The following is a 26,944-nucleotide window of genomic DNA, read 5'->3' as shown; positions in this document are numbered from 1 at the left end:
AAAAATTGACTCTTTCCTAAAAAAGTTTCTAACTTGAAACTATAAAAGCAAGGTCTATGAAAACTCTAAGCCACTGGATAGATACCCATAACCGAGATTTGACACCCTTATTTGAATATAAATATGTTAAAGTTTGCAAGAGAAGTGATACTGGAAGTGGTGAGAGTCTCTGATGCGGGAGGGGGTACAAAGCTTTACAGACTAGACAGGAAGGGTGTGGGGAACCCTAGAGACAAACCGCGTTCTGTAATTTGGTCTTCCCGCTGTAGGGTGCTGTGGAGTTTGGAGGACTGACCAAGCTATGGAAACCAGCAATGTGAAGCTAAGAGTCCAGTTCTTTGCTGATCTCTTATGCCAGTGACGCCCCTTACTTCTCACACAAACATCCAACTTCGCTACCCCCAAGCACGCCACCGAGTCATTTCCAGGGAGGCTGGCGCTCCAGACGGCACAGGCAGGAAAGCCCTGCGGACAGGAGGCTGAAGGCATGTCATGGGCCACCTCGAAAGCCAGGCTGAGTGAGGATATTCAATTTGATGGTCATGGGGACCCTCTGAAGGAGCGTAAAGCAGGAGAAAGACACAATACGCGTGGGCTTTAAAGGTACGATTTGAGATCCTGAGATTGAGTAGCAAGTTATTGCAATAAAACAGTCAAGTGTACGGAAGACTTCAAATAGGGTTTTTGTTTTTTTAAAAACCGGGAGTGTAGTAAACAGAATGTCACTTTATTCTGATGGACAGTCATTTATTCCGAGGGACACATAGCAGGCATTCAAGAACACTGTGTTGAATGAACGAATTAATGTAGAGTGATTTAGGGACATCATTACACAGGCCAATCTACACCGTGATGCAGTTAAACCCTAAATGTCGTTAAGCTCTTCCCACCCATATTAAGTGGTCCAAAATACCGTTTCTTGAATACTGGCGGCTGGGCTTGCTGGTTGCTCAGTTCTTCACGTGACTGGATTTCCATCCTCTTCTCCATCAGGTGGAGGGCTCTCTGGCCGCAGGCGGTGCTTGCCCAATCCACCTCCTATCAGCTGTGGGATGGAGCCTCAGTGGGGAAAGGTGAGTTCTGGCCCTTTGCTCGAGGTCAAGTCACTGGACAATTCTGGGCTCGTTTCTTCATCTGTAAACTGCCCATCACAAAACGGAAAGAGCGTTAGGGGTTGAGCCCGCTGCAGACAGGCCTTCTGGACTTGAGTGTGGTCCGTCATCCCGTGAGGTGCCCCGACAGGCACAAGGTGTCAGCTCTGCCACTCAAAAATGGGGGACATCTGCTTGCTCAGGCCAGGTTCATTTTGGCCTCATGTGTTCCGGTGACAAGATTCTGGGGAGGTCCATTGTTCCTGCTTCTCACCAACATACTTCATTGTAAAAGTATCACCTGCTTCTCTTTGCATGAGTTATGATTTCCTGTATCAACTTCAATTAGGTTCTACTTCTCTATGCTTCTCTCAGCATATCTCAGATTTAACTCATAGATTACAGTGGATTTTTAAAACACACTGCACAGACCCCTTCTCAGGCCTCTGATTAAACTTACACACTCCATCTGGTGTTCCAAAAGCTGTTTCAAGCCTGGATTCCTTCTCTGAAGTTATTTGCCAACAACCTATCCATAAATTAATAGTTATGGTATGTTTATTAGTTTCCGGGACTTCTAATAGCATATTGATTCTGGGCAGAAGCTTAGCATCTGGTTTGGCTAAAGAATTTAATTTTCTACAAACCACACAATCTAATCATATCATCTGGGATTGAAACAAACACTAATTCAGTGGCCTTTAAATGCTGATGTGTGCATCTGAGCGAAGCCATACAGTTTTCACCCACCTGCAATGAGGTGTTAAAAAAAAAAAAAAGTCAATATATTACAAGGGTAACTATATTCAATGTAAAGAACACCTTTTTCTGAGTTTATGCTTTCTTCTTTTTCATGTGTGTTATAAGATTCTTTAGCATATTTTTAATAAACGTATAAACGTGAAAAATAAAAATGGACAGCCCTATGACAGTGCCTTAAATCTGGAGGGATATTTTACTCACCCATAAAATCCAAAAGAACAGCTTACCCTGGACTAATGGAGCATCCAGTGATATTTAAAATATGGGACAAGTCCAGGCTTGAAATCTCCTCCACCCCTTTCTGGTACCAGCAAACACCTGCCATTGTTTCCCATCAGGGCTGGCCAGGGAGGAAAAGATTGGCTTCCCAGACAGGCTTTTAAATAGAAGCCCTTAAATCCAACATTGACTCATGTGGCAGGAAGAGAGTATGAGGCATCTCACTCCCCCCATGTTTCCAGGTCTTCATATTTCTAAGATTTCTGCCTTTCGAAAAATTTATTATTATTGTTTTTCTGACTTTCACTGACCAGGCATCATTGACCTTCAGCTCAAAGGTAGAAACAAGAGGCCCTTTCATCCCCAGGGCACACCGGCCTCAAGCAGTCAGGGTGTGGCTTCTACTCAGTATCCCTGGTCTGGAGCTCCTGGCCAGTGACCACCTGCTGCCTATCAGGGCTGCCCCCAGGAACCTGTGATTTTCTTGGCCCTCCTTCTCCCTCCCCCCCCCCCCCCCCCGCCCCCGAAAGACCAGGAGCAAACAACGGAACAGCAATCTGAGAGCCTCTCCGTTGAGGACCAGCATTTGCTGAGTTTCCCCCAAAGCCCTGTCACGTTCACTTTGGATAAAAGCCTAAATGGTAACCCCAGTTGGGAGTATATGTTCTGCTTTGCTCCCACCTCCTATTCCTACCCACCTGGGACAAGCCCTGCCCCGTCTTAGGGGCATTTGCCCCTCCTCACCTCCCTCTCTTGCTTCAACTGATTGTTAGGTCCCACCTTCTAAACCCTTCTCTGCCTGTCCTAAAAGGCTCCAAAGACTTCATGCAAACCACACTTCCATGGCCCTCCTGGAGAGCCCACAGGTCCTAAACCAATGGTGAGCAGCCCCCATGGCCAAGGCACCCATGACCTTCAACACCACAAGGCTGACCTGAGGTGAAGCCAGAAGCTGGAAAGCCAACCAAGGGCTCATGAATACTGTTTAGCTGTCTTCACCGAGCAATAAATCATGAACTTCTCTCCGTATCAATACATGGAAAGCTACCCATATATTTTTAAAGGGTGAACAGTATTCTTTCATGTGGTTATACCGTAATTTAACCTATCCTTTATTGACGGACATTCAAGTTATTTCCAATTTTTCTCAATTATAAATACTGGTGCAAGAAAAATCCTTTCACATCTATTTTTTCCACTTCTATTTTTGTTCATAGAAGTAGTACTGCTGGACTGAAGAATACAAAATATAAATGGACACTGGAAAGCAGTACATTTTTGGGTTGCAATTTTCCTCTCACTAGCAGGGCATGGACATCCTTTCTGCTGTCTTTGCCAATCACTGTTTCAATTTCAACTTCCTTAATTGAGATGTAGAATATGTTTAATAGCTTTGGACTTCTTTATCTGTTCAAGTTCTTTTAATATTCTTTGCCCACATTCCATCTGGGGGTACTTTACAAGTCTAAAAGGAAAAAATAAAAGCTCTTAAAATATGAATATCAGCCCTTTCCCCATACAAACACATTTATCACCGAACATTTATAAAGCATCTCTGTTCCAAGCACTGTGTGACAAGTGCATTATCTGAATTAATCTGCAGAACAACCTTGTAGGGAACGCCTCATTTTTCCTATTTTGTTCATGAGACAGGTCCAGCAAGGCTGGTGGAAATGCTGAGACATCTCCAAGTTCGTTTTCAAACCCAAGTTTTTTCATCATGCCTCTCAAAACCTCTAAATAAAAATGCCTTCATATGATTTTCAGGAGTGGTAGGATATGGGAGCTAGAAAAAGACATTGGGGCTGGAGAGAGTGGTTATTTCCTTTCTTGCCCTGTGGTCCACACTTCACGGGTTTTGTTGCAGTGTATCCTACACAACTGCGTTGTTGAGCTATAGGTGTGCGACCCTAATTCCTGGGCCCCACCCTGGGGGATTGCGACTTAATTGGTCTGGGGTGGGCGGGCCCAGGCATGAATATTTTTGGCAGCTTCCAGGTGATTCTTACTTGCAGCCATGGCTGGGATCCACCATCTTAGACCACCTCCACCAACCTTTCTGGCTCTAATGCCCACATTTTATAGCGGAAGAAAGCGAGGCCCAGAAAGGGAATAGGACTTGCCCAAGATCACACTGTTGCCAAGGGCAAACTCAGACCACAGTGCAGATTTGACGAACTCCAGTTCTCCTACCAAACTGCAAATGCACAGGACCACCGCGGTCCTTCCTTCTCAAAGGTGACTCCACTAATGGCAGGACTCATGCTTGCGGACATGGCTGACAACTGAAATCTGTCTGCGCGTTAGTGACCTGTCTGCATGTTAGGAGCTGTTTGTGTATTTGTTACTCTGCTCTCCTTACTTCCCGGCTGCAGTGGGAGAACGGCGCATCTTCCACGGCAGTGTGCCAGCGTCCTCTGCCCATCACTGTGGCTGTTTCCCCATGTCAAACTCAGGCCACATCGTTTCCCATGTGCATCATCCTCCTGTTTGCCATCATCACAGGCCCTCCGTGTGCCGGGCACTCCTCCTCCTGGGTCCTTGCCACGCACGTGGGTCATCCGGTGTGCTGGTAACTACGTAATCCACGTGGGCCTTCCCCACAAGACTATCTGCTCCACGAGAGCAGGGACCTCCAGCCCTTGCCTACCACTCTTCCAGCACTTGACAGCGTACCCAGCACAAAGCAGACGAAGAGGCCTCGGGCACTCTCCTCTTAGTGTTTGAGGCAGAACCCTTGACAAACCCCCCTTCCCCACCTCCAGAGATGACAGAGCAGAAAACGGAGTCCCACAGGGCCCCATGATCTGCCCGAAGTCTCACCATGGATTTGCGGCAGAGCTTAGGAACTCCTTCATGAGTGATTTAGCTTTTCGGTGAGCCGCGGCTCATCACTGACTCCTACTTAGCTAGAGAAGCTGACCGCTCCATCGTCTGCACACACGCTACTTCTGCATCGCCTCTCCTATTAGGGGACAGCAAGATACCGTAAGTGCTCTACAACGTCAAGGGTATTCACGGGCAGTACTCAAGGGCTTTCTTGATACAGCCTGCTGTATGTTAATTATGCCGATTTTCCTCCAAATTAAAGTGAAAACTCTGAATTACAGAAAGTTTAACGATTGGTGTTTTAATACTCATGAACACATAAAGTAGCAAACTGGAATAAAAGCACGGGCTGCCTGATAGAAGTACTAAAACGGTCAAAACTGATTTCCAACTAGCATGATTTTTTCCGTGTAAATACGTCCCTCCCCCCAGTCCTCACCTTTACCTGTCAGTCCCTCCAGCTCCTATTCCGCACCTGCCCTTCCCTTCTCATGCAAGCCTCTGGAGAGAGCTGCATCACTCCCACTTGTGCCTGCAAACCCCGCAATCTGAGGCTTGAGGAATGACAGCAGGTGTCAGATCCAAATTCTCTTCAGTCCCAGTCACCAGGCCACCCCGCTGCCTTGTGGGTATGCTGCTGATAGTTTCCCTCTCAAAACGCTTGCTCCTCCAGCCATGGCCGGCTTCTCCTGTGTCACGTGTCACATTCCTGTCTACCTCTGAGCTCCTCACCAGGCTCAGCTCCAGGACATCAAAGCCCACGCTCTCTTGTCACTAAACCTTGCCTGGTGGTGGCATGTGATTACAGATCACATTCGAAATTATTATTGTGTGACGATGCTGTGCTGAACACTTTACATACAGTAACTCGTCCAACTCACAGCTCCATGAAATAAATACCAGTCTTCATTTACGGGTGAGGAAAGGGATCAGAGCATCAGCTCCAGGAGGACAGGGACTTTGTTGCTTTGTTACATCACAATTTCACCACTGATGCAAAGTGCACACTCGAGCCAGTCTGGCTCCAAAGCTCAACGGTCAGTCACTGGGCAATGAGCTCTTGCAGAGCCAGTCCATGACTGCTCCGAGTCCTTCACACACTTTCCCTCTGGCACCTCTTAAATGTCAGCGACTCCCCCCCATCTCCCCATCCTTAGCTTGCTCATCTTCTCCCTAGACAAGAACTCTCTCACAGCTTTTACCTCCTACGTGCTGGCAAGCAAGTCCCAAATCTCTCTGGAACGGTCAGCTGTCTGTCAGACAACACCATCTGTCAACCCCCTATTCCTCAAATTCTACATGTCAAAACATGTCATTTTCTCACTAAACCTCAGCCTGCTCCATCTTCTGAGTTCTGTCTATCAGATGGTGGCCCCACGATCTAGCCTACCACCCAACCTGGGCAGCACAAAACTCAACCTTATCACTCGCTCTCCCCTCGGCAGTAAGAATGATGAAGCACGCGGTCTCCGAAGAAAACAACGCATTCACAAGAGCAAGAAAAATAAAATACTTGGGAATAATTTTAACAAAAGAAGTGCAAGACATACTAAAACTACAAAATGTTGCTGAGAGCAATTAAAGAAGATTAAAATAAATGTAGAGACTATGTTTACGGATTGGAAGACTCAACGTTGTTAAGATGGCATTTCTTCCCAAATGGATCCATGGATTCAAAGTAACACCTATCAAAAAACCCAGGAGTGTCTTCTTTTCTTTTTCTTCTTCCTTTTTTCCCCCCCAGACAATGACAAGCTGGTCTTAAAATATATTTAGAAATGCAAAGGCCCCAGGACAGCCAAAACCATTTGAAAAAGAACAAAAGTTGAAGGATGTACACTTTCTGATTTAAAACCTTAAACACTTATAAATATGGTCAAATGAGTTTTAACAGACATACCAAGGTCCCCAATTCAAATGCAGAAAGCATAGTCTTTTTTGTAACACATGATATCCACATGAATTTAGGTCCTTACCTCACACCATACACAAAAATTCATTCAAAATGGCTCACAAACCCATATGTAAGAGCTAAAACTATAAAACTTCTAATAAGAATAAAACAGGAGAAAATCCATTGTGACCTTGGGTTAGGTGGACAGATACAATACTAAAAGCATGATTCACAAAGAAAAAAAACTGAAAAAACTGTACTTCATTAAAATTAAAAACATTTGCACCACAAAAGACACTGTAAGACAGACTGGGAGAAAATATTTGCAAATCATGTCTTATAAAGGACTTGTATCCAGAATATATTAAGAACTCTTACTATTTAATAAGAAAATAACCCAATTTAAAAGTGAGCAAAGGATCTGAACAGACATTTCCCTGAAGAAGATACATGAATGGCCCATAAACACATGAAAAGGTGTTCACCATCATTGGCAACTAAAGAAATGCAAATCAAAGCCACAAGGAGATATCACTAGAGTGGCTGTAATAAAAAAATAGAAAATAACAAGTGTTGGTGAGGATGTGGAGAAATTCGAACCCTCATACGATGCTGATGGGGATCTAAAATGGTGCAGACACTTTGGGAAAGAGCCTGGCACTTTCTTAAGAAGTCAAACATAAACTTACCATAAAAGCCAGCAACAGCCCAAGGGAAATGAAAACATGTCCACACAAAGACTTGTACACAAATGGTCAGAGCAGAATATGAAAACAATCCACATGTCTACAACAACTGGTGAATGAACAAAATGTGGTATAGTCACGCAATGGAACACTATTCAGCAATAAAAAGGAATTACTAATACACGCTACAACATAGGATGAACCTCAGAACCATTATGCTAAGTGTAAAGGAAGTCAGATGCAAAAAGCCAGACTGTCTGATCCCATGTATATGAAATGTCCAGAAAAGGCAAACCAGAGAGAGAGAGAGAGAGAGTAGCTTTGTGGTTTCCTGAGGCTTGGGGCAGGAATGGAGACTGACTGCAAATCGGTACAAGATATCTTTTGGAGGTGATGGAAAAGTTCTAAAATTGGTTGCTATAATGGTTGTACAACTGTGTAAATTTACTAAAAAATTCTTGATGTGTATGCTAATATGGGTGAGTTTTATGGCAGATAAATGATAGCTTCTTAAAACTGCTGGGCTGGGGGGGAAACAGAGGCTCTAGATTCAGACTGCGTGGACTGAAGTCCTGGCTCCATGACGGGCTGACTGTGTCCCGTGGGCGAGTTACCTCAACCAGCTGTTGTCCCAGGTGAACAGGGACTTAGAGGGTACGTCCCTCAGAGAGTTATTACGAGAATTAAATGAGTTAATGCAGGTTAAACGCTTCAGCACAGAGCCAGACACATAGCAAGCACCCAGTAACGTTCACTATTTTTCTTATTATGATTATAATGATGACATTCAAACAATTATCAAGTTGGGCCAACTTTTCTTAGTAATTAGTTCTCAGATCAATCACCTTTTCTCTGAAACTGCTTGCCTTACAGTCTGTACCACCTTTTGGATAGAACCCTTGCTGCAGTCTTCCTAACGTCCTCCAGGCTTGCTCCCTCCCGCACAGCCTCTAGAGACCACACAGGAAATGTGAATATGCCATAGAAAATCGGCTTCGGGGATCTAGTTCTACGGCATGGAAGGCCCCTGTCATCTGGTCTCTCTGTGGAACACTCCACTCCACCCGCCGCACACACACACACCACAGCGGCAAACGTCCCCTTAGGTACCACGCAGGTGCTCACGCCACATGCCCTCGGCAGCCATGTCCCGCCCCTCCCTTCCCTTCATCTATCTGCTCTACTAATCCTCAGGCTCAGCAATGGAGGCAACTCCCCCACCAGCCTCCACTGACCCTCCTGAGCTGTGGCCTTCCTATGCCTGTAATCATCACCTGTGCACGTCTCCAATACTGAACTGAGGCACACAGCTTAAAGAACACGTCTCCCACCTTGAAGCATGAGCTTAGCACAGTCCCTAAGACAACTAGCATACTGTAGGTGCTCAATAAAATGCTGCCTGGCTGGCTAAATCACCAAACTATGCACATTTTCTCAGCAGCTCACATAGGGAAAACACACTTAGGTTTGCAAATAGCTTAGACCTATTTTTAGCATGTCACTTAAGGAAAATGACAGACGTTGTCCAGGAAAATGGAAACCTTAGTAAGGCTCTACCTAGTTTCAGGCACTATTGTAAGCAGTAATGAGAGAAGGCACAGGGTCATGCCACCTTCCATTTGAAGCTATTTATACTTTCCACAACTGTCAGTAGTTCTTCAAAATTTACAGAGATGGCTGGTAACATGAAACCTTCCAATGGAATTTTTCCTACTTACCTGAAATCAGAGTTTCTAAACTCTGAAATTGATCTATTAAGAATTTTTGAGACAGTTCATAGGGGAACGTAAGACAACCAAAATCACATTTAGAGGGATTTTTTTTTTTTAAAGAGTTTTGCTGACTGAATGCAGAAAAAAATACAATTACCTGATGCCTGGGTTTCACCCTGGAGATTCTGATTTAAGTGGCCTAACGTAGAAACCAAGAAGAACATTTTTTGTTAAGTTCCCCAGATAATTCTAGGGAGTGGCAAGCGTTGAGAAGCACTCCTATGAAATCTAAAATTTGTTCCTTTATGCCTCATTGTTCTTACGTGTAAAATGGTGGCAATTATGCTTAGATTTATGGATGACTGAAAATCCTTCTGAAAGTACATTTCATAAATAAATGTTAAGTGGAATCCTTTCTTTTTCTCACTACCGTGGGTCCCTGAAAAAATAAAGTCTGGCTTATTAAAACCACCTGATCGATAAGCATTAATATCCATATTACAGAGGGACATTTAAAAATAATTATAGGACAAACAAAAAAAGATCCCCAAACTGTAATTAACACAATCAAATGCATACTAAAAATAAAGGTGTGAGTCGGAAAGATAACTGAGAGTAACAGTATTTCCAGAAGATTGAGCTGTAAGTCCTCTGTGAATAAATCCCTATTTGTGGGCATGGCATGTTTTTCTCTAATCATGGAAATGAAAGGAGATCTCAGCAAGTATTGAAGAGGTACTGTTTCTGTGCTTGCATTTCAATGGGCCCTGAGGGAGAGATCTGAAATGACAAATACGAAACTTCACTGTAAAATTACACTGAGTATGACATAAAATTTAGTATTAGAATCTCCTTAAAATGAAAAAAGTTTAAGCAATCACACCATATTCCGTAAACATCTATTTTTCTTCTCCTGAAATGTCCTATTCAATCTTTTTTCAATTCTTTCAGGAAACATTCTATCATTGCCTCTGAGGGGGATCAGGGCACATCACCCCAAAATACACCATTCTTTGGCATAAGAACAATTTTGAGCCGAAGACATGAGTTCCTGAAATTGCTTTTCTGCCTGAAAGCAGAGCCTCCCCCCAAAATTCAGCTGTCATAAATCCCCTCCCCGGGCAGCTCTGCCCTCTCCAGCCACCACACCTGGACACTGCCACGCACTATCACACCGCCCATCACTTCTCCTAAGGCCCCACTCGTCTTTGCAAATAGCCTCTTGTTTTCCCATAAGTGCCTCTCCCCTCCTCCCTCTCCCTGCTAAGTTAGGGGCACAGACCCCAAGTCCAGCCCTCCTCTGAGTTACTGAAGACTGAGCACCATGTGAATGCAGGATGCACCTGCTAATAAGCTTCTGTTTTTCTCTCGTTGATCTGCTTTCGTCAGACCAGTTTACAGGGCCTGGCTGGAGAACCCAGCAGGGTGGAAGGAAAATAATTTATTTTCTTCCCCTACAACACTTTGATACCTGACTTTACATTTATGTATATCTCTCTCTCTCAGCTTTAAAAAGCTATTTTTTAAAAATCTGGTAAAAAAACAAACAAACAAACAAGCAAAAAAACATAAGTACCTGAAAGAGTCAAAGTTCTAAAACCCTTGGAGACTGTGGGTGTGGTCTCTTTAACTTTTCAAACTCAATATTAAAACAACAAAAACCACACCAAAGTGCTTATTGTGTGAGGCAAGACTGCCGTGAAGAGAGTGAATAACGGCATTCAGAGCGCGTGCAGCTACGCAGTAACATCAGTCCCCGCTCCACGAGGATCCGCACCAAGTACAGCTTCGTGATTCCAGCTAACCCACTTTACTAGTACTACTTCAACTTTTATCATCCCATTATTTATCTTTTATTAAAAGATAAATTTGAAAGACTAAGATTGTATGGTGGCAAAATAAGTTCAAATTAAATTTTCCTACTCGAAACACTAACAGAGAGCTACATTTTATAGTGGGGAAGACGGCAAATACCTTATTGCTATTAATAATGGCGGATGAAACAAAGGAAAGGTGATGCAGTTCTAAACCCAGTACTCCTGGAAATTAATAGAGCAGTTAATACACAACTGTGACAAATACATAAAGTCATGTAGGCAAACACTGAGCAGTATCTCCGCAATTAGAAGAAAATTAGCTTTAGAATTATCAGAGACGCAGAGCACTTCTGCCAGATGGAAAAAAAGCACATGAAAGACACAAAACAAAATAAACTTAATTACTTTGAGCATGTTAAAAACAATCACATCAAAAAAAGTATACAGATAAAAATGTCATAGATGACATAAGAAAATAGTGTGTGTATATATATTTTGCATATATATATATATGTGTGTGTATATATATATATATATATATATATAGAAATCTACAGTATTTACCACTGTTGACATATAGATTTTGGAGCAGCTCAGATGCTGCTATCATAACCTAAATTACACAGCTTGGTTTATTACAAGTCACAGAATCATGGTTTAAAAATTGGAATTAATATCCTCAGCCACATGTTTTATCTACATTTCTTTCTAAGCCTCCACACGATCTGAATCAAGAGCCCAGGGAGAGCGGGATTTTGTGTGCGCTTCAGCGCGGAGCTGAGCTGAGAACACCCTGCCATTTGTTTTGCTGTTTAATAACATCATTACCAACTTGATTAAAATTACATTAGACTCATTATATACATAAAAATATTGTCACATTCACTAGCTAAACAAATGTTCCTCTCATTTGAAAAGACATACTTCGGTACCTTGAAAGTTTAAAGCCCCAACTTGCAACAAGAAGAGCCCTCGATGTTAGGTTTTCTACTCTCGTCCTTGTTCAAACACGAGGAAAGTGTGCTGACCACCAGCTCTCCAATTAAACACAAACTCAGATTTTCTGGGGGTGCCCACAACTGTCCCCATGTTTTGGTAATTGTAGTGTAATAGACTATTTTAAAAGACACTGCTAATTTTTTAACCATGAACCTGAATTTGTTTTCACTGCAAAAGAAAAAAAGGAGATTTTTGAAAGTATGAAAGTCACACTATTTTTTTTTAAAGATTAAAACCTTAGACTCCTACTAATAATTAGGATCATTTTTTTTTTACAAGCTTACACAATGATAATTTAACGGCCTAAGTGCAGCAACATCCACTGATTACCACCTTAAAACAAAGACTGCCCGAAAAAGCTCATGTAAATGAACAGCCCGGGTCCTGCAGGAATTTAAGGGGCAGAAGCAAGAAGTAACCATATTGTTAATCCTGCTTTCAACTGGATTTCCAAGGAGTCTGTTCGGCTGCCCCGTGTGAGTGCTTGAAGACAGCAACGTGCAGCCTCTCCTGCTGGCATCCAGGACGGCAGCACTGTCTCTGCATCTGGCAAGGAACGTTCTGCTCTGAGCTTTGCAAGACTCAGACCAGAACAAAGGGCACAAACGCACTAAAACTGCTCTCAAACTGAGCTTGGGCGACGGGCAGCGCCCCGCCTTTGGCCATAAACTCACTCCAAGTGCCCTGGTGTTTAAGCACCACTAAGTGGTGAGCCTTTCTTTCCAGCATCTTTAATTTTCAGAAGGAAAGAAAATGGCCACAACTGCAGGAAGCTGAAGGAGGTCAGGGCAAACCCCAACGACACTCTAGGACCTGGGTGAAAACATAAGGGGGGGGACTCGGATGACAGACAAGTTAAGGAAAGGAAGAATAGTAAATTATTCCATGGATGTAGATTAAAATTAATTTTTTAAAACATTTCTTTAGTTCTGTGTTCAAATGTGTGTGCATGGAAGCCTTTTGGTATCTACTGAAAGACACACACACTACTTATAACCTTAAAAATATCTATTCTACACAGTTTTTCAGTGCTTTGTAACGTTACTCAAAATAGGATGGGCTAATGGCGCAAAACTCAGGTTTTGAAGAAAGATATAAATGGCACTAAGTCTGAATTATCATTATGCGTGTGTCCCTAAATGCTATTGCTATGTTTCCATGTTAACTTCTTCTTAACAGGGTCGGTGATGATGCAGTTTGAAAATGCTCATCGTCAGCAGCATCTACATGGGGAAGAACGCTCCTATATATTCTTATCACTAGCATACACTGGAATTGTGCAGGATGTTTATAATAGTATAAAATACTGCTTTGGCAATTATAAACATAGCAATGTAGGTTCCAAATGGTTTCTATTCTCTTGTCTTTACCAAGTATAGATAAATTCTCACAGCAGTACTGATTCTTGAATAGAAAGTCCATCCCGATTTCTGTAGTGATACACTGGCGGCGAGGGCCCTGAATATTGATACCCAGACGAACTGGCATCTTCTAAACCGGGGGAAGTTCTGTATCGCACTGGACTATCTACTGAAACTACCGGGAGGCTATGGTCCTGAAAGGGAACATGCTGAAAGGCGGAATATTTTGGTAAATTGCTCAAGTGGCCACGATTAGCATCCTGAGTCCACAGCTGTCCGTGAGTCTCGGCTCTGTATGTGTAACTGACTTCCGACCACTTTCTGTTATCTGGCAGATAATCCACTGGAGGAATGATGAACTGTCCATTCTTTGGTGACCCCGAATTGCCTGAATACCCCCCGGCACCAGTGTCAACAGGAAGAACTTCTATGCGGCTGGAGGGCAGCACAATAGGGAGGGGGCGGCTGTAAGATTTCTCTGGAGAGATATCGATTGAAAGAGAAGAACCATAAGGTCTCTGGGGGGGATTCACCTGAGTCCCATGGGTAAACTGTGGAGATGCAAAGCTGCTGTTAACACTAGGGACGTGTTTGGGAGAATTTCCATGGTAAACAGGGGGGTTACTGTAGGATGGAGGGCGCACTGTCCTGCGATCTTCCCCATCTAAAGGAGATGGGTATTTTGCATAACCTGCAGGCTGCACTTTAAAAGTAAACTTGTTCGATACTCTCGATGGACTAGAATTTGGCTCCACATGCTTCCTGGGGCTGTGAGAGTAAACCACGTTCCTTGGACTTTGGGAGTAGGCTCTTTCTAGGGCCTCTTCAATAGAAGCGCTGTTGTCATTTTCAGGGACGTTATCATACTGGGACGCATTAGAGCCCCGTTTCCCTTCATCGGCATCCAAAACCTTCATCTTCTGCGTTACGTTTGACACCCGAGTATCAGCAGAACTTGGCATGGTGACTGTAAGTGTGGGGTGTGCGGACCTACTTTTGCCTTCGATGGCATATTTGGCAGTTTTTTCAACAGCCGAAGTATCTGATGGTTTATTCCATTTGGGCACAAATTCCTTCCTGGTATTTGAAGTGGCATTGCTATTTTGGTTAGCAGCTGCATGATTATATTGCCTGGAACTGTCTTGTGGACCCGATGGAAGTTTTCTTTGAAGATCTGCTTCATCTTTAAGCTTTTTACTGTCTTCATCGTCTGATTTCCGTCTTGGGGCCCTGACGCGTTCTGGTGTACCAATTCTACTCTGATGGTGAGGGGAACGCTCATGTTTTTTGTGAGGTGATGAGCCACTTTCTCTTCTGCTGCTCATATGGGGACTCGACCTGCCCACACTTTGTCCATTGCTCAGGTGACTAATGCAAGCAGATTCAGGTGGAAGCTGTCCCAAAGGTTTCTTTGGATATTCATCCTCTTTACCTAAAGGGAAAGATAGCTTCATAAGTAACATAGATACAGGAGTAAACAGTATCAAATACAAGAACCACATCATGAACAACTGCATGCTTCTCATATGTGCACTCATACACATACATATACGCCACAGAATTTTAGGGGTTTGGAAGAATCATTTCTTAGAGACTGATACTAAAACACAGCAAAACTCAAAATCTTATTAGACAGCATGCAGGTGGAAATATTTTATGAACTTATGAGTAAGGTTTATATAGTTATATCACATGTGATTCTTATGTTTTCTTAAGATATATTGTTATGTGTTTTTTCAGGAACACAAAGCTGATATTTTCATTTTTATTACTAAAACAATCATGCAGATCAGAAGTTCAATGTCTTACTATTACATTACTTTTGCTTTAATCTACGTCAACCAAAATGGTTTTGAAATCTCAGTAAAACCTCTCCTATCAACTTTTAGCGGGTCTGCTAAATTGAAAATGCAGTAATGACCAACTGTAGTCTCAAAGTTGTCCCAAAACAGCTTATTATTATTGTATCTATAATTATTATGTCAAGTACCCACCAAGAGTATAACTTCAGGATAAAAAGAAATCATACTATCTTTCAAAATTAATCACTCTAAAAGGATCCTACTTCAAATGCAAAAAATTAAATAAAAAAAGAATTAAAAAAGAAAAAGAAAGAAAATCATACCAGAAACTTTTACTTTCATATGTGCATAACTAACATCAGAAAATTAATGAAGAATTAAAGGAAGGTGCAATAAATTGGCCTTTTAGTAAACTAAAGGTTTAGGATGTCCACTCTCACAACTTTTACTCAACACAGTACTGGAAATCCTAGCCACAGCAATCAGACAAGAAAAAGGAATAAAGGGCATCCAAATTGGCAAGGAAGAAGTAAAACTGTCACTATTTGCAGATGACATGATACTATATATAGAAAACCCTAAAGACTCCACCAAAAAGCTACTAGAATTAATAAATGAATTCAGTAAAGTTACAGGATACAAAATCAATGTACAGAAATCTGTTGCACTTCTATATACTAATAATGAAGCAGCAGAAAGAGAAATTAAGAAATAATCCCATTTACAATAACACCAAAAGAATAAAATACCTAGGAATAAACTTAACCAAAGAGGTGAAAGACCTGTACTCTAAAAACTACAAAACACTGATGAAAGAAATTGAAGATGACACAAAGAAATGGAAAGATATTCCATGCTCATGGACTGGAAGAACAAATATTGTTAAAATGTTTACACTGCCCAAAGCAATCTACACATTTAATTCAGTCCCTATCAAAATACCAACAACATTTTTCACAGAACTAGAACAAACAATCCTAAAACTTGTATGGAACCACAGAAGACCCTGAAGAGCCAAAGCAATCTTGAAAAAAAAACAAAACTCGAGGTATCACAATTCCAGACTTCAAGTTCTATTACAAAGCTACAGTGATCAAGACAGTATGGTACTGGCACAAAAACAGACACACAGAGAAACGGAACAGAATAGAGAGCTGAGAAATAAACCTACAATTATATGGTCAATTAGTCTTCAACAAAGCAGGAAAGTACATGCAATGGGAAAAAGATGGTCTCTTCAACAAACGGTGCTGGGAAAATGGGACAGCTACATGGAAAAGAATGAATCTGGACAACTTTCGTACACCATACACAAAAATAAACTCAAAATGGATTAAATACCTAAATGTGAGACCTAAAACCATAAAAATCCTAGAAGAGAGCATAGGAAGTAATGTCTCTAACATCAGCCATAGTAACATTTTTCTAGATACCGGATACAAAAGCAAAAATAAACTATTGGGACTACATCAAAATAAAAAACTTGTGCATAGCGAAGGAAACAATCAACAAAAGTAAAAGGCAACCAAAGGAATGGGAGAAGATATTTGCAAATGACATATCAGATAAAGGGTTAATATCCAAAATATATGAAGAACTTATTCAACTCAACACCCAAAAAGAAATAATCCAATTTAAAAATGGGCAGAAGACACAGACATTTCATCCAGATGGTCAACAGACACATGAAAAGATGTTTAACATCACGCATCATCAAGGAAATGCAAATCAAAACTACAATGAGATTATTACCTCACACCTGTCAGAAAAGCTAAAACGAAACACAACAAACAGTAAGTGTTGGTGAGGATGTGGGGAAAAAAGGAACCCTCATACACTGTTGGTGGGAATGCAAATCGGTGCAGCCACTGTAAAAAACAGTATGGAGGTTCCTCAAAAAGTTAAAAGTAGAATGACCCTAAGATCCAGTAATTGCACTATTGGGGATTTGCCCCCAAAATACAAAACCACTAATTCGAAGGGATACATGCACCCGTATGTTTACTGCAGCATTACTTACAATAACTAAGATATGGAAGCAGTCCAAATATCCATTGATAAATGAATAAAGAAGACGTGATAGTATACATATACAATGGAATATTAGCCATAAAAAATGAAATTTTGCCATTTGTAACAACGTGGATGGAGCTAGAGTATGATGCTAAGTGAAGTAAGTCAGAGAAAGACAAATACCATACAATTTCACTAATATGTGGAATTTAAGGAAACAAAGCAGCAAAGGGAAAAAAAAGAGACAAACCAAAACAGAGTCTTAACTACAGAGAACAAACCGATGGTTGCGAGACGGGAGGTGGGTGGGGTATGTGTGAAGGGGATTAAGAGCACATTCATCATGATGACCACTGAGTAATATATAGAACTGCTGAATCACTATATTGTGCACCTGAAACTAATATAACACTATATGTTAACTCTACTGGAATTAAAATACAAAACTTCAAAGAGTTTAAAAAAATTTAAAAATGGGGGCGCCTGGGTAGCGCAGTCATTAAGCGTCTGCCTTAGGCTCAGGGCGTGATCCCGGCGTTATGGGATCGAGCCCCACATCAGGCTCCCCTGCTGGAAGCCTGCTTCTTCCTCTCCCACTCCTCCTGCTTGTGTTCCCTTTCTCGCTGTCTGTCTCTCTGTCAAATAAATAAATAAAAAATCTTTAAAAAAATTTTAAAAATGAAGATGATTATAATGTAGATATCCAATAAATATCATCCTGGAAAACCAACAGACTTCATTTGTAAACATTCCATGGTTTAAAATATGTTTTTCACATATTACAAAATAATCTATTCTCACTTAATATGTTGTTGCTCTCTTCATATATCTAGCCATCCATCCATCTACAATATTTACTGAGTGAGCTCGGCTTTAGGCCCTGTGCTAAGTGACGCATCCACGAGACGTGAGCAAACAGACATTGTCTTATTTTCATGTAGCTCACAGTCTTGATGATGATAATTTTGTTATTTACTCACATCATACTTCTAAGATATTTTAAAAGAAATAATCAGTGAACTTTTCTTTGGTGGGGTGGAGAACAGAGAATGATGAAGAAACAATAACCTTTAAAGAGTTAAGCTACCGGAATCAGAATTATTAAGCTAAAATATGACCTTTGTGCTCTATTCTTAAGTAGGCTCCACGATGGGCTGGGCGTGTAACCCAATGCAGGGTCTGATCCCACGACCCTGAGATCAAGACCTGGGCTGAGACCAACAGTCGGATGCTCAACCTACTGAGCCACCCCAGGGCCCCAATCTTTGTGCTTTTCTAATCCAATAGTTTTTAAACTTTTTAAAAGCAGACTCCTTTTTTTTTCAAACCAAATTTCATATGAAGCCCCAATATATAAAGAAAATATAAACACAGCTGCACTGATGAAAGCGGAAAGTCACCCCTTCTTCCTCCTCCCTCAGTTGGGCAGCTGCTCAGAGTCTGAGGTTCGAGATCTAGTTCTGCCTGTATTTTAGAGGTGGGAAGCAGCGTCTCAGAGCAGCCGTGTGATCTTCCGTAGCAGATACTGAATGAGAACCAGGACCCACTGATTTTACTCCAGTTCTGCCATTTATGCCACATTCACTAAACTCCAGAAATACTTTTGATGCACATTTGAAAGCACACACAGTGAACTGGCAATTACAGTTTGTTTTGCTCATGTACCCATCAATACATATGTATCAAGCAAATACTATGTAGCAGGCCCTGCTCAGGGTGCTGGCCATCCAGAGAGGACACAAAGGATGAATTCCCTGACCTCATGGAGCATGTATGCTGGGTGTGCAGAGCTAGGAAGATAGTCAGCACCAGGAGAAGACAATTAAAGTGACGTGGGGTGGGGCAGGACTGAGCAGGGTAGAGTTTCCGCAAGAGCAAAGGCGTCCTGTGCCTTGAGTGGGAGACTGGCAGAGAACAGCCCGGGACGAGGCCGGAGGAACAGAAAAATCACATCACACAGGGCCTTGAAGACTATGGTATGGATTCTGAATTTCTTTCTGAGTTAACTGCAAACTACTGAGGGCTTTTCAGCAGGAAAGTAACCTCATCTGATACCTATCTTACCAAGTTCACCTTGGTGGGTCGGACTTCGATTATGTAATAATTAATGGTGATAATAGTAAACAGCAATAGCTAATACTCATTATGCACTTACCACGCGGCAGCCACCACTCAAAAAGCTGCACATACAGCATTTAGCATTAGGCATATAACTTAGGTCACCATTGTGACTCCCATTCTAGAGAGGAGGGAACCGAGGCAGAAGTGAACCTGCATGGGGGCTCCTAGCTGGTAAGTGGCAGATGCACAGTTCAAACCCAGAGCTGATTCCAGAGCCCTCTGGATGGAAGTCATGAGAAGGGGCTGCTTCTTGCATATACTGTAAGGTCGGGTCCACACACTTGCTCACACGCTAGGGGTGGGCTGCGAGGATGAGCAGAGCAAAGGGGCCCTCTGGGCTCGAAGACGGCACTAGTGACAGAGGGTGCAACCAATATTTTTCTTGTATCTTTTTTTTTTTTTTAAGATTTTATTTATTTATTTGAGAGAGAGAGAGAGAGAGCGCGCGCGCATCAGCAGGGGTGGCAGCAGGCAGAGGGAGAAGCAGACTCCCTGCTCAGCAGGGGAGCCTGATGCGGGGCTCAATCCCAGGACCCTGAGAACATGACCTGAGCCAAAGGGAGACACTTAACGGACTGAGCCACCCAGATGCTCCTGTTCTTCTACCTTTTTATAAAAAAGACATTTCATGGTATCCAGACGTGATATTTTAAGTGATAACCCAGACTTGGAAAGTCGTCCGTGTTTACGAATACCATCTGTGCAATGGTCTGAGGCGATTCCAGTGCGGCGTCTCACCGGCCTCAGGAAACAAGGTCAAGAAGGGGACTCGGATGCAGCCTGAGTCAAGAATATTCAGAAGGGGAGGGGAGTTAAGATGGCGGAGGAGTAGGGGACCCCTTTTTCAGCTGGTCCCCTGAGTTGAGCTGGATAGGTACCAGACCAGCCTGAACATTCACGGAATCAGCCTGAGACGCAGGAAGATGCATCTGGATCTCTACAAACGAACATCTCCAGGGCTGAGTATTGAGGTACGAAGCGGGAAACCGTGAAAACGCGCACAGATATCAGAAGATAAACAGAAGGGGGAGAGGGCCGCCGCGTTCGGGCACCGGGAACCGGTAGCCACCTACACGGGGGAGCGGGCAGACTCGCGGACGGCACCCGCGAGAGAGCGGACTGAGACCGTGAGTGGGGAGCGCACCACCAGGCATCTCTCGGAAGACCGGAATCCCGGTGCGCTCACTGGAACCAGACTGAGACCGGGAGCTCCCGGAGCGCGTGCAGGGCGGCTGGCAGCTTTAGAAACACAAAGGACAGAGACGCGCCGGCCCTGGAAGTGAGGGCTGGGACACCGGGTGTGGGGCGCACATCCCGGGACACTGCAGGGTTGAGCAGCACCAACAGAAACGGAGTTAAAGTGGCCAGAACATCAGTGGAGAACGGTCCGTGATCCCTCTGTTCTGAGACAGGCTGAGATTCGGCCACTGCTGCTCTGACTCTCAGAAGAGGCACAGCAAACCACCAGGGAAAGCCACCAGAGAACAAAACCCTGGAAATACCCGGCGTTCCGGAAAGGAGTCCCTCATCGGGCTCCTCCGCTGGGAGCCTGCTTCTTCCTCTCCCACTCCCCTGCTTCTGTTCCCTCTCTCGCTGGTTGGCTGCCACATAAATAAATAAATAAAATCTTTAAAGAAGAAGCCCACATCCCTAAGATCCCTATAAAACAAGGGGCACGGCCTGGGACCCAGTCAATAATTTGGGCTCTGGAAACCCCGCAACCTCTCTTCATCAGAATGACAAGAAGGAGAAGCCCCCCCCAGCAAAGAAAAGACAGTGATTCTGTGGCCTCTGCCACAGAAATAATGGATATGGGTGTAACCAAATTATCAGAAATGGAATTCAGAGTAACGATGGTCAAAATGATGAGTAGAATTGAAAAAACTATTAACGAAAAGGTTACTGAGAATATAGAATCCCTAAGGACAGAAATGAGAGCGAATCTGACAGAAATTAAAAATTCTATGAGCCAAATGCAGGCAAAACTAGAGGCTCTGACGGCCAGGGTCACCGAAGCAGAGGAACGGGTTAGTGAATTGGAGGATGGGTTAATAGAGGAAAAAATGAAAATAGAAGATGGTCTTAAAAAATTCCATGCCCACGAATGTTGGCTACGGGAGATTACTGACTCAATGAAATGATCCAATGTTAGAATCATCGGCATCCCCGAGGGGGTGGAGAAAAACAGAGGTCTAGAAGAGATATTTGAACAAATTTTACCTGAAAACTTCCCTAATCTAGCAAGGGAAACAAAAATTCGTGTCCAAGAGGCAGAGAGGACCCCTCCCAAACTCAACCACAACAAACCTACGCCACGTCACGTCATACTGCAATTCGCAAATGTTAGATCCAAGGATACAGTATTGAAAGCGTCCAGGGCAAAGAAATTTCTCACGTACCAAGGCAAAGGCATCAGAATTACGTCAGACCTGTCTACACAGACCTGAAATGAGAGAAAGGGTTGGGGGAGCATTTTTCAAGCTCTTTCAGAGAAAAACATGCAGCCAAGGATCCTTTATCCAGCAAGGCTGTCATTCAGAATTGATGGAGAAATAAAGACATTTCAGAATCGCCAGTCACTAACCAATTTCGTAACCACGAAACCAGCCCTACAGGAGATATTACGGGGGGTTCTATAAAAGTAAAAAGGCCCCAAGAGTGATACAGAACAGAAAGTCACAGCCAATACAAACAAAGACTTTACTGGCAACATGGCAACATTAAAATCATATCTCTCAGTAATCAGTCTTAATGTAAATGGTTTGAACCATCCCATAAAACGCCACAGGGTTGCAGATTGGATAAAAAGAAATGACCCATCCATTTGCTGTCTACAAGAGACTCATTTCGAACCCAAAGATGCATTCAGACTGAGAGTAAGGGGATGGAGTACCATCTTTCACGCAAATGGACCTCAAAAGAAAGCTGGGGTAGCAATTCTCATATCAGATAAACTGGATTTTAAACTACAGACTATAGTTAGAGATGCAGAAGGGCACTATATTATTCTTAAGGGAAGTATTCAACAAGTGGATATGACAATTATAAATATATATGCCCCCAACAGGGGAGCAGCAAGATACACAAGCCAACTCTTAACCAGAATAAAGAGACATATAAATAAAAATACATTAATAGTAGGGGACCTCAACACTCCACTCTCAGAAATAGACAGAACACCCTGGCAAAAACTAAGCAAAGAATCAAAGGCTTTGAATGCCATACTCGACGAGTTGGACCTCATAGATATATATAGAACACTACACCCCAGAACCAAAGAATACTCATTCTATTCTAATGCCCATGGAACATTCTCAAGAATAGACCATGTTCTGGGACACAAAACAGGTCTCAACCGATACCAAAAGATTGAAATTATCCCCTGCATATTCTCAGACCACAACGCTCTGAAATTGGAACTCAACCACAAGGAAAAATTTGGAAGAAACTCAAACACTTGGAGACTAAGAACCATCCTGCTCAGGAATGACTCGATAAACCAGGAAATCAAAAATCAAATTAAACAATTTATGGAGACCAATGAGAATGAAAATACAACAGTCCAAAACCTATGGGATACTGCAAAGGCAGTCCTAAGGGGGAAATACATAGCCATCCAAGCCTCACTCAAAAGAATAGAAAAATCTAAAATGCAGTTTTTATATTCTCACCTCAAGAAGCTGGAACAGCAACAGAGGGACAGGCCTAATCCACGCACGAGGAAGCAGTTGACCAAAATTAGAGCTGAAATCAATCAAGCAGAAACCAGAAGTACAGTAGAGCAGATCAACAGGACTAGAAGCTGGTTCTTTGAGAGAATCAATAAAATTGACAGACCACTGGCAAGACTTATCCAAAAGAAAAGAGAAAGGACCCAGATTATTAAAATTATGAATGAAAAAGGAGAGGTCACGACGAACACCATTGAAATTGGAAGGATTATTAGAAATTTTTATCAACAGCTATATGCCAATAAACTAAGCAATCTGGAAGAGATGGAATCCTTCCTGGAAACCTATAAACTACCAAGATTGAAACCGGAAGAAATTGATTCCTTAAACAGGCCAATTAATTATGAAGAAATTGAGTCAGTGATAAACAACCTTCCAAATAACAAAACTCCAGGCCCGGACGGTTTTCCTGGGGAATTCTACCAAACATTCAAAGAAGAAATAATACCTATTCTCCTAAAGCTATTTCAAAAAATAGAAACAGAAGGAAAGCTACCAAACTCATTCTATGAGGCCAATATTACCTTGATCCCCAAACCAGGCAAAGACCCCCTCAAAAAGGAGAATTACAGACCGATTTCCCTAATGAATATGGACGCCAAAATCCTCAACAAGATACTTGCTAATAGAATCCAACAGTACATTAAAAGGATTATCCATCACGATCAAGTGGGATTCATACCTGGGATGCAAGCGTGGTTCAATATTCGCAAATCAATCAGCGTGATACATCATATCAACAAGAAAAGACTCAGGAACCATATGATCCTCTCAATCGATGCCGAAAAAGCATTTGACAAAATACAGCATCCTTTCCTGATTAAAACCCTTCAGAGTGTAGGAATAGAAGGTACATTTCTCAATCTCATAAAAGCCATCTATGAAAAGCCTACTGCAAATATTATTCTCAATGGGGAAAAGCTGGAAGCCTTTCCCTTAAGATCAGGAACTCGACAAGGATGCCCACTCTCGCCACTATTATTCAACATAGTACTAGAAGTCCTTGCAACAGCAATCAGACGACAAAAAGGGATCAAAGGTATTCAAATTGGCAAAGAAGAAGTCAAAATGTCTCTCTTTGCAGATGACATGATACTCTATATGGAAAACCCAAAAGAAGCCACTCCCAAACTATTAGAAGTTATAGAGCAATTCAGTAACGTGGCGGGATACAAAATCAATGCTCAGAAATCAGTTGCATTTCTATACACGAATAACGAGACCGAAGAAAGAGAAATTAGGGAATCCATCCCATTTACAATAGCACCAAAAACCATACGTTACCTTGGAATTAACTTAACCAGAGACGTAAAGGACCTATATTCTAGAAACTATAAATCACTCTTGAAAGACATTGAGGAAGACATAAAAAGATGGAAAGATATTCCATGCTCATGGATTGGAAGAATTAACATAGTTAAAATGTCCATGCTACCCAGAGCAATCTACACTTTCAATGCTATCCCGATCAAAATACCGAGGACATTTTTCAAAGAACTGGAACAAATAGTCCTTAAATTTGTATGGAAACAGAAAAGGCCCCGAATCTCCAAGGAACTGTTGAAAAGGAAAAACAAAGCTGGGGGCATCACAATGCCGGATTTCGAGCTGTACTACAAAGCTGTGATCACAAAGACAGCATGGTACTGGCACAAAAACAGACACATAGACCAATGGAACAGAATAGAGAGCCCAGAAATGGACCCTCGGCTCTTTGGGCAACTAATATTTGATAAAGCAGGAAAAAACATCCGGTGGGAAAAAGACAGTCTCTTCAATAAATGGTGCTGGGAAAATTGGACAGCTACATGCAAAAGAATGAAACTTGACCACTCTCTCACACCATACACAAAAATAAACTCCAAATGGATGAAAGACCTCGATGTGAGACAGGAATCCATCAAAATTCTAGAGGAGAACATAGGCAGCAACCTCTACGACATCGGCCAAAGCAACCTTTTTCATGACACATCCCCAAAGGCAAGAGAAACAAAAGATAAAATGAATTTATGGGACTTCATCAAGATTAAAAGTTTCTGCACAGCCAAGGAAACAGTCAGAAAAACTAAGAGGCAGCCCACGGAATGGGAGAATATATTTGCAAATGACACTACAGATAAAGGACTGGTATCCAAGATCTACAAAGAACTTCTCAAACTCAATACACGAGAAACAAATAAACAAATCATAAAATGGGCAGAAGATATGAACAGACACTTTTCCAATGAAGACATACAAATGGCTAACAGACACATGAAAAAATGTTCAAAATCATTAGCCATCAGGGAAATTCAAATCAAAACCACAGTGAGACACCACCTTACGCCAGTTAGAATGGCAAAAATTGACAAGGCAAGAAACAACAATTGCTGGAGAGGGTGTGGAGAAAGGGGATCCCTCCTACATTGCTGGTGGGAATGCAAGTTGGTACAGCCACTCTGGAAAACAGCGTGGAGGTCCCTTAAAAAGTTAAAAATTGAGCTACCCTATGACCCAGCCATTGCACTACTGGGTATTTACCCCAAAGATACAGATGTAGTGAAGAGAAGGGCCATATGCACCCCAATGTTCATAGCAGCACTGTCCACAATAGCTAAATCATGGAAGGAACCGAGATGCCCTTCAACAGATGACTAGATTAAAAAGTTGTGGTCCATATATACAATGGAATATTACTCAGCTATCAGAAAGAATGAGTTCTCAACATTTGCTGCAACATGGACGGCACTGGAGGAGATAATGCTAAGTCAAGTAAGTCAAGCAGAGAAAGACAATTATCATATGATTTCTCTCATCTATGGAACATAAGAACTAGGAAGATCGGTACGGGAAGAAAGGGATAAAGAAAGGGGGGTAATCAGAAGGGGGAATGAAGCATGAGAGACTATGGACTCTGAGAAACAAACTGAGGGCTTCAGAGGGGAGGGGGGTGGGGGAATGGGATAGACTGGTGATGGGTAGTAAGGAGGGCACATATTGCATGGTGCATTGTTATACGCAACTAAAGAATCATCGAACTTTACGTCAGAAACCGGGGATGTACTGTATGGTGACTAACATAATAAAAAAACATAAAAAAAAAAAACGGTGACCCCCCCAAAAAAAAAAAAGAATACTCACAAGGAGTTATTTATTTAGCCTATTGGGTTAAAATCTAACAACAAAAATAAAATCTGTGTCCCCAAAAATGCTTTCGCCAGCTCTACAAGTAGTTACCATCGTGTCCCAGATAAATACAGGAATTCCTTCTTCCTGTAGGCAGATGACACCAACAAACACATTATCAAGAAGATATAAATACCTATATAAAAGAAAAACTGAACTTACGAATTTCCTCTGGGTCCCCACTCGGACAATTTTCTAGGGGCACAACGCAGTAACCTGAGTGACTAATTCAATGGCTGGTTGATATTCCATCAGATAAAAATATCAGCCCATCACCACTATGCCCTTTCCAGGTGGGTGAGTGGGAGCCTGAGGAAAACCATAACCATTAAAGAGCAAAGGAAAGCAGTGGCACCCAGAGAGTGGTTAATTCCTGCCTGCGAGATGTGCTGTTACGGGGACCAAATTGGATTAGTTGTAGAGACTCTCCCGCTGAGCCCGTTAAGCTGCTCCCCTCCTCCACCACTCCAGTGGCTGTCAGCAGCCGGCGCGGAGCCGCCAGCACTGCGGTTCGTGGGCAATAACCGAAGATGTTCGAGCGCCTGGGTGGCTCAGTCATTAAGTGTCTGCCTTTGGCTCAGGGCGTGATCCCGGAGTCCTGGGATCAAGCCCCGCATCAGGCTTCTCCACTATGAGCCTGCTTCTTCCTCTCCCACTCCCCCTGCTTGTGTTCCCGCTCTCGCTGGCTGTCTCTCTGTCAAATAAATAAATTAAATCTTAAAAAAAAAAAAAAAAAAAAAAA

At 42.5% G+C, this 26,944-nt stretch overlaps 1 protein-coding gene and 1 long non-coding RNA gene across 3 annotated transcripts in view; both read right to left on the bottom strand.

Annotated features, from left to right (window-relative positions):
• Positions 1–726: 726 nt before the first annotated feature.
• On the bottom strand, positions 727–7,222 carry LOC121106317. Its single transcript, XR_005838943.1, has 2 exons — positions 4,896–7,222; positions 727–1,841 (listed from the first exon to the last, which is right to left on the bottom strand). It is a non-coding gene; the product is annotated as an uncharacterized LOC121106317 (long non-coding RNA).
• Positions 7,223–11,402: 4,180 nt separating this feature from the next.
• Positions 11,403–26,944, bottom strand: part of USP6NL (USP6 N-terminal like) — a 182,920-nt gene continuing 167,378 nt past the window's right edge. For both annotated transcript variants that reach the window (XM_040645424.1, XM_040645423.1), the window contains one exon: positions 11,403–14,802. In XM_040645424.1, the coding sequence (XP_040501358.1) occupies positions 13,397–14,802 (1,406 nt within the window). In that variant the 3' untranslated portion in view covers positions 11,403–13,396. The remainder of the gene's footprint in view (positions 14,803–26,944) is intronic.

Source organism: Ursus maritimus, unplaced genomic scaffold (assembly GCF_017311325.1).
Source record: "Ursus maritimus isolate PB19 unplaced genomic scaffold, ASM1731132v1 scaffold_31, whole genome shotgun sequence".
Classification (NCBI taxonomy): Eukaryota; Metazoa; Chordata; class Mammalia; order Carnivora; family Ursidae; genus Ursus; species Ursus maritimus.
The sequence above is the reverse complement of the archived record's forward strand: the minus strand, read 5'-3'. Positions and strand labels throughout refer to the sequence as shown.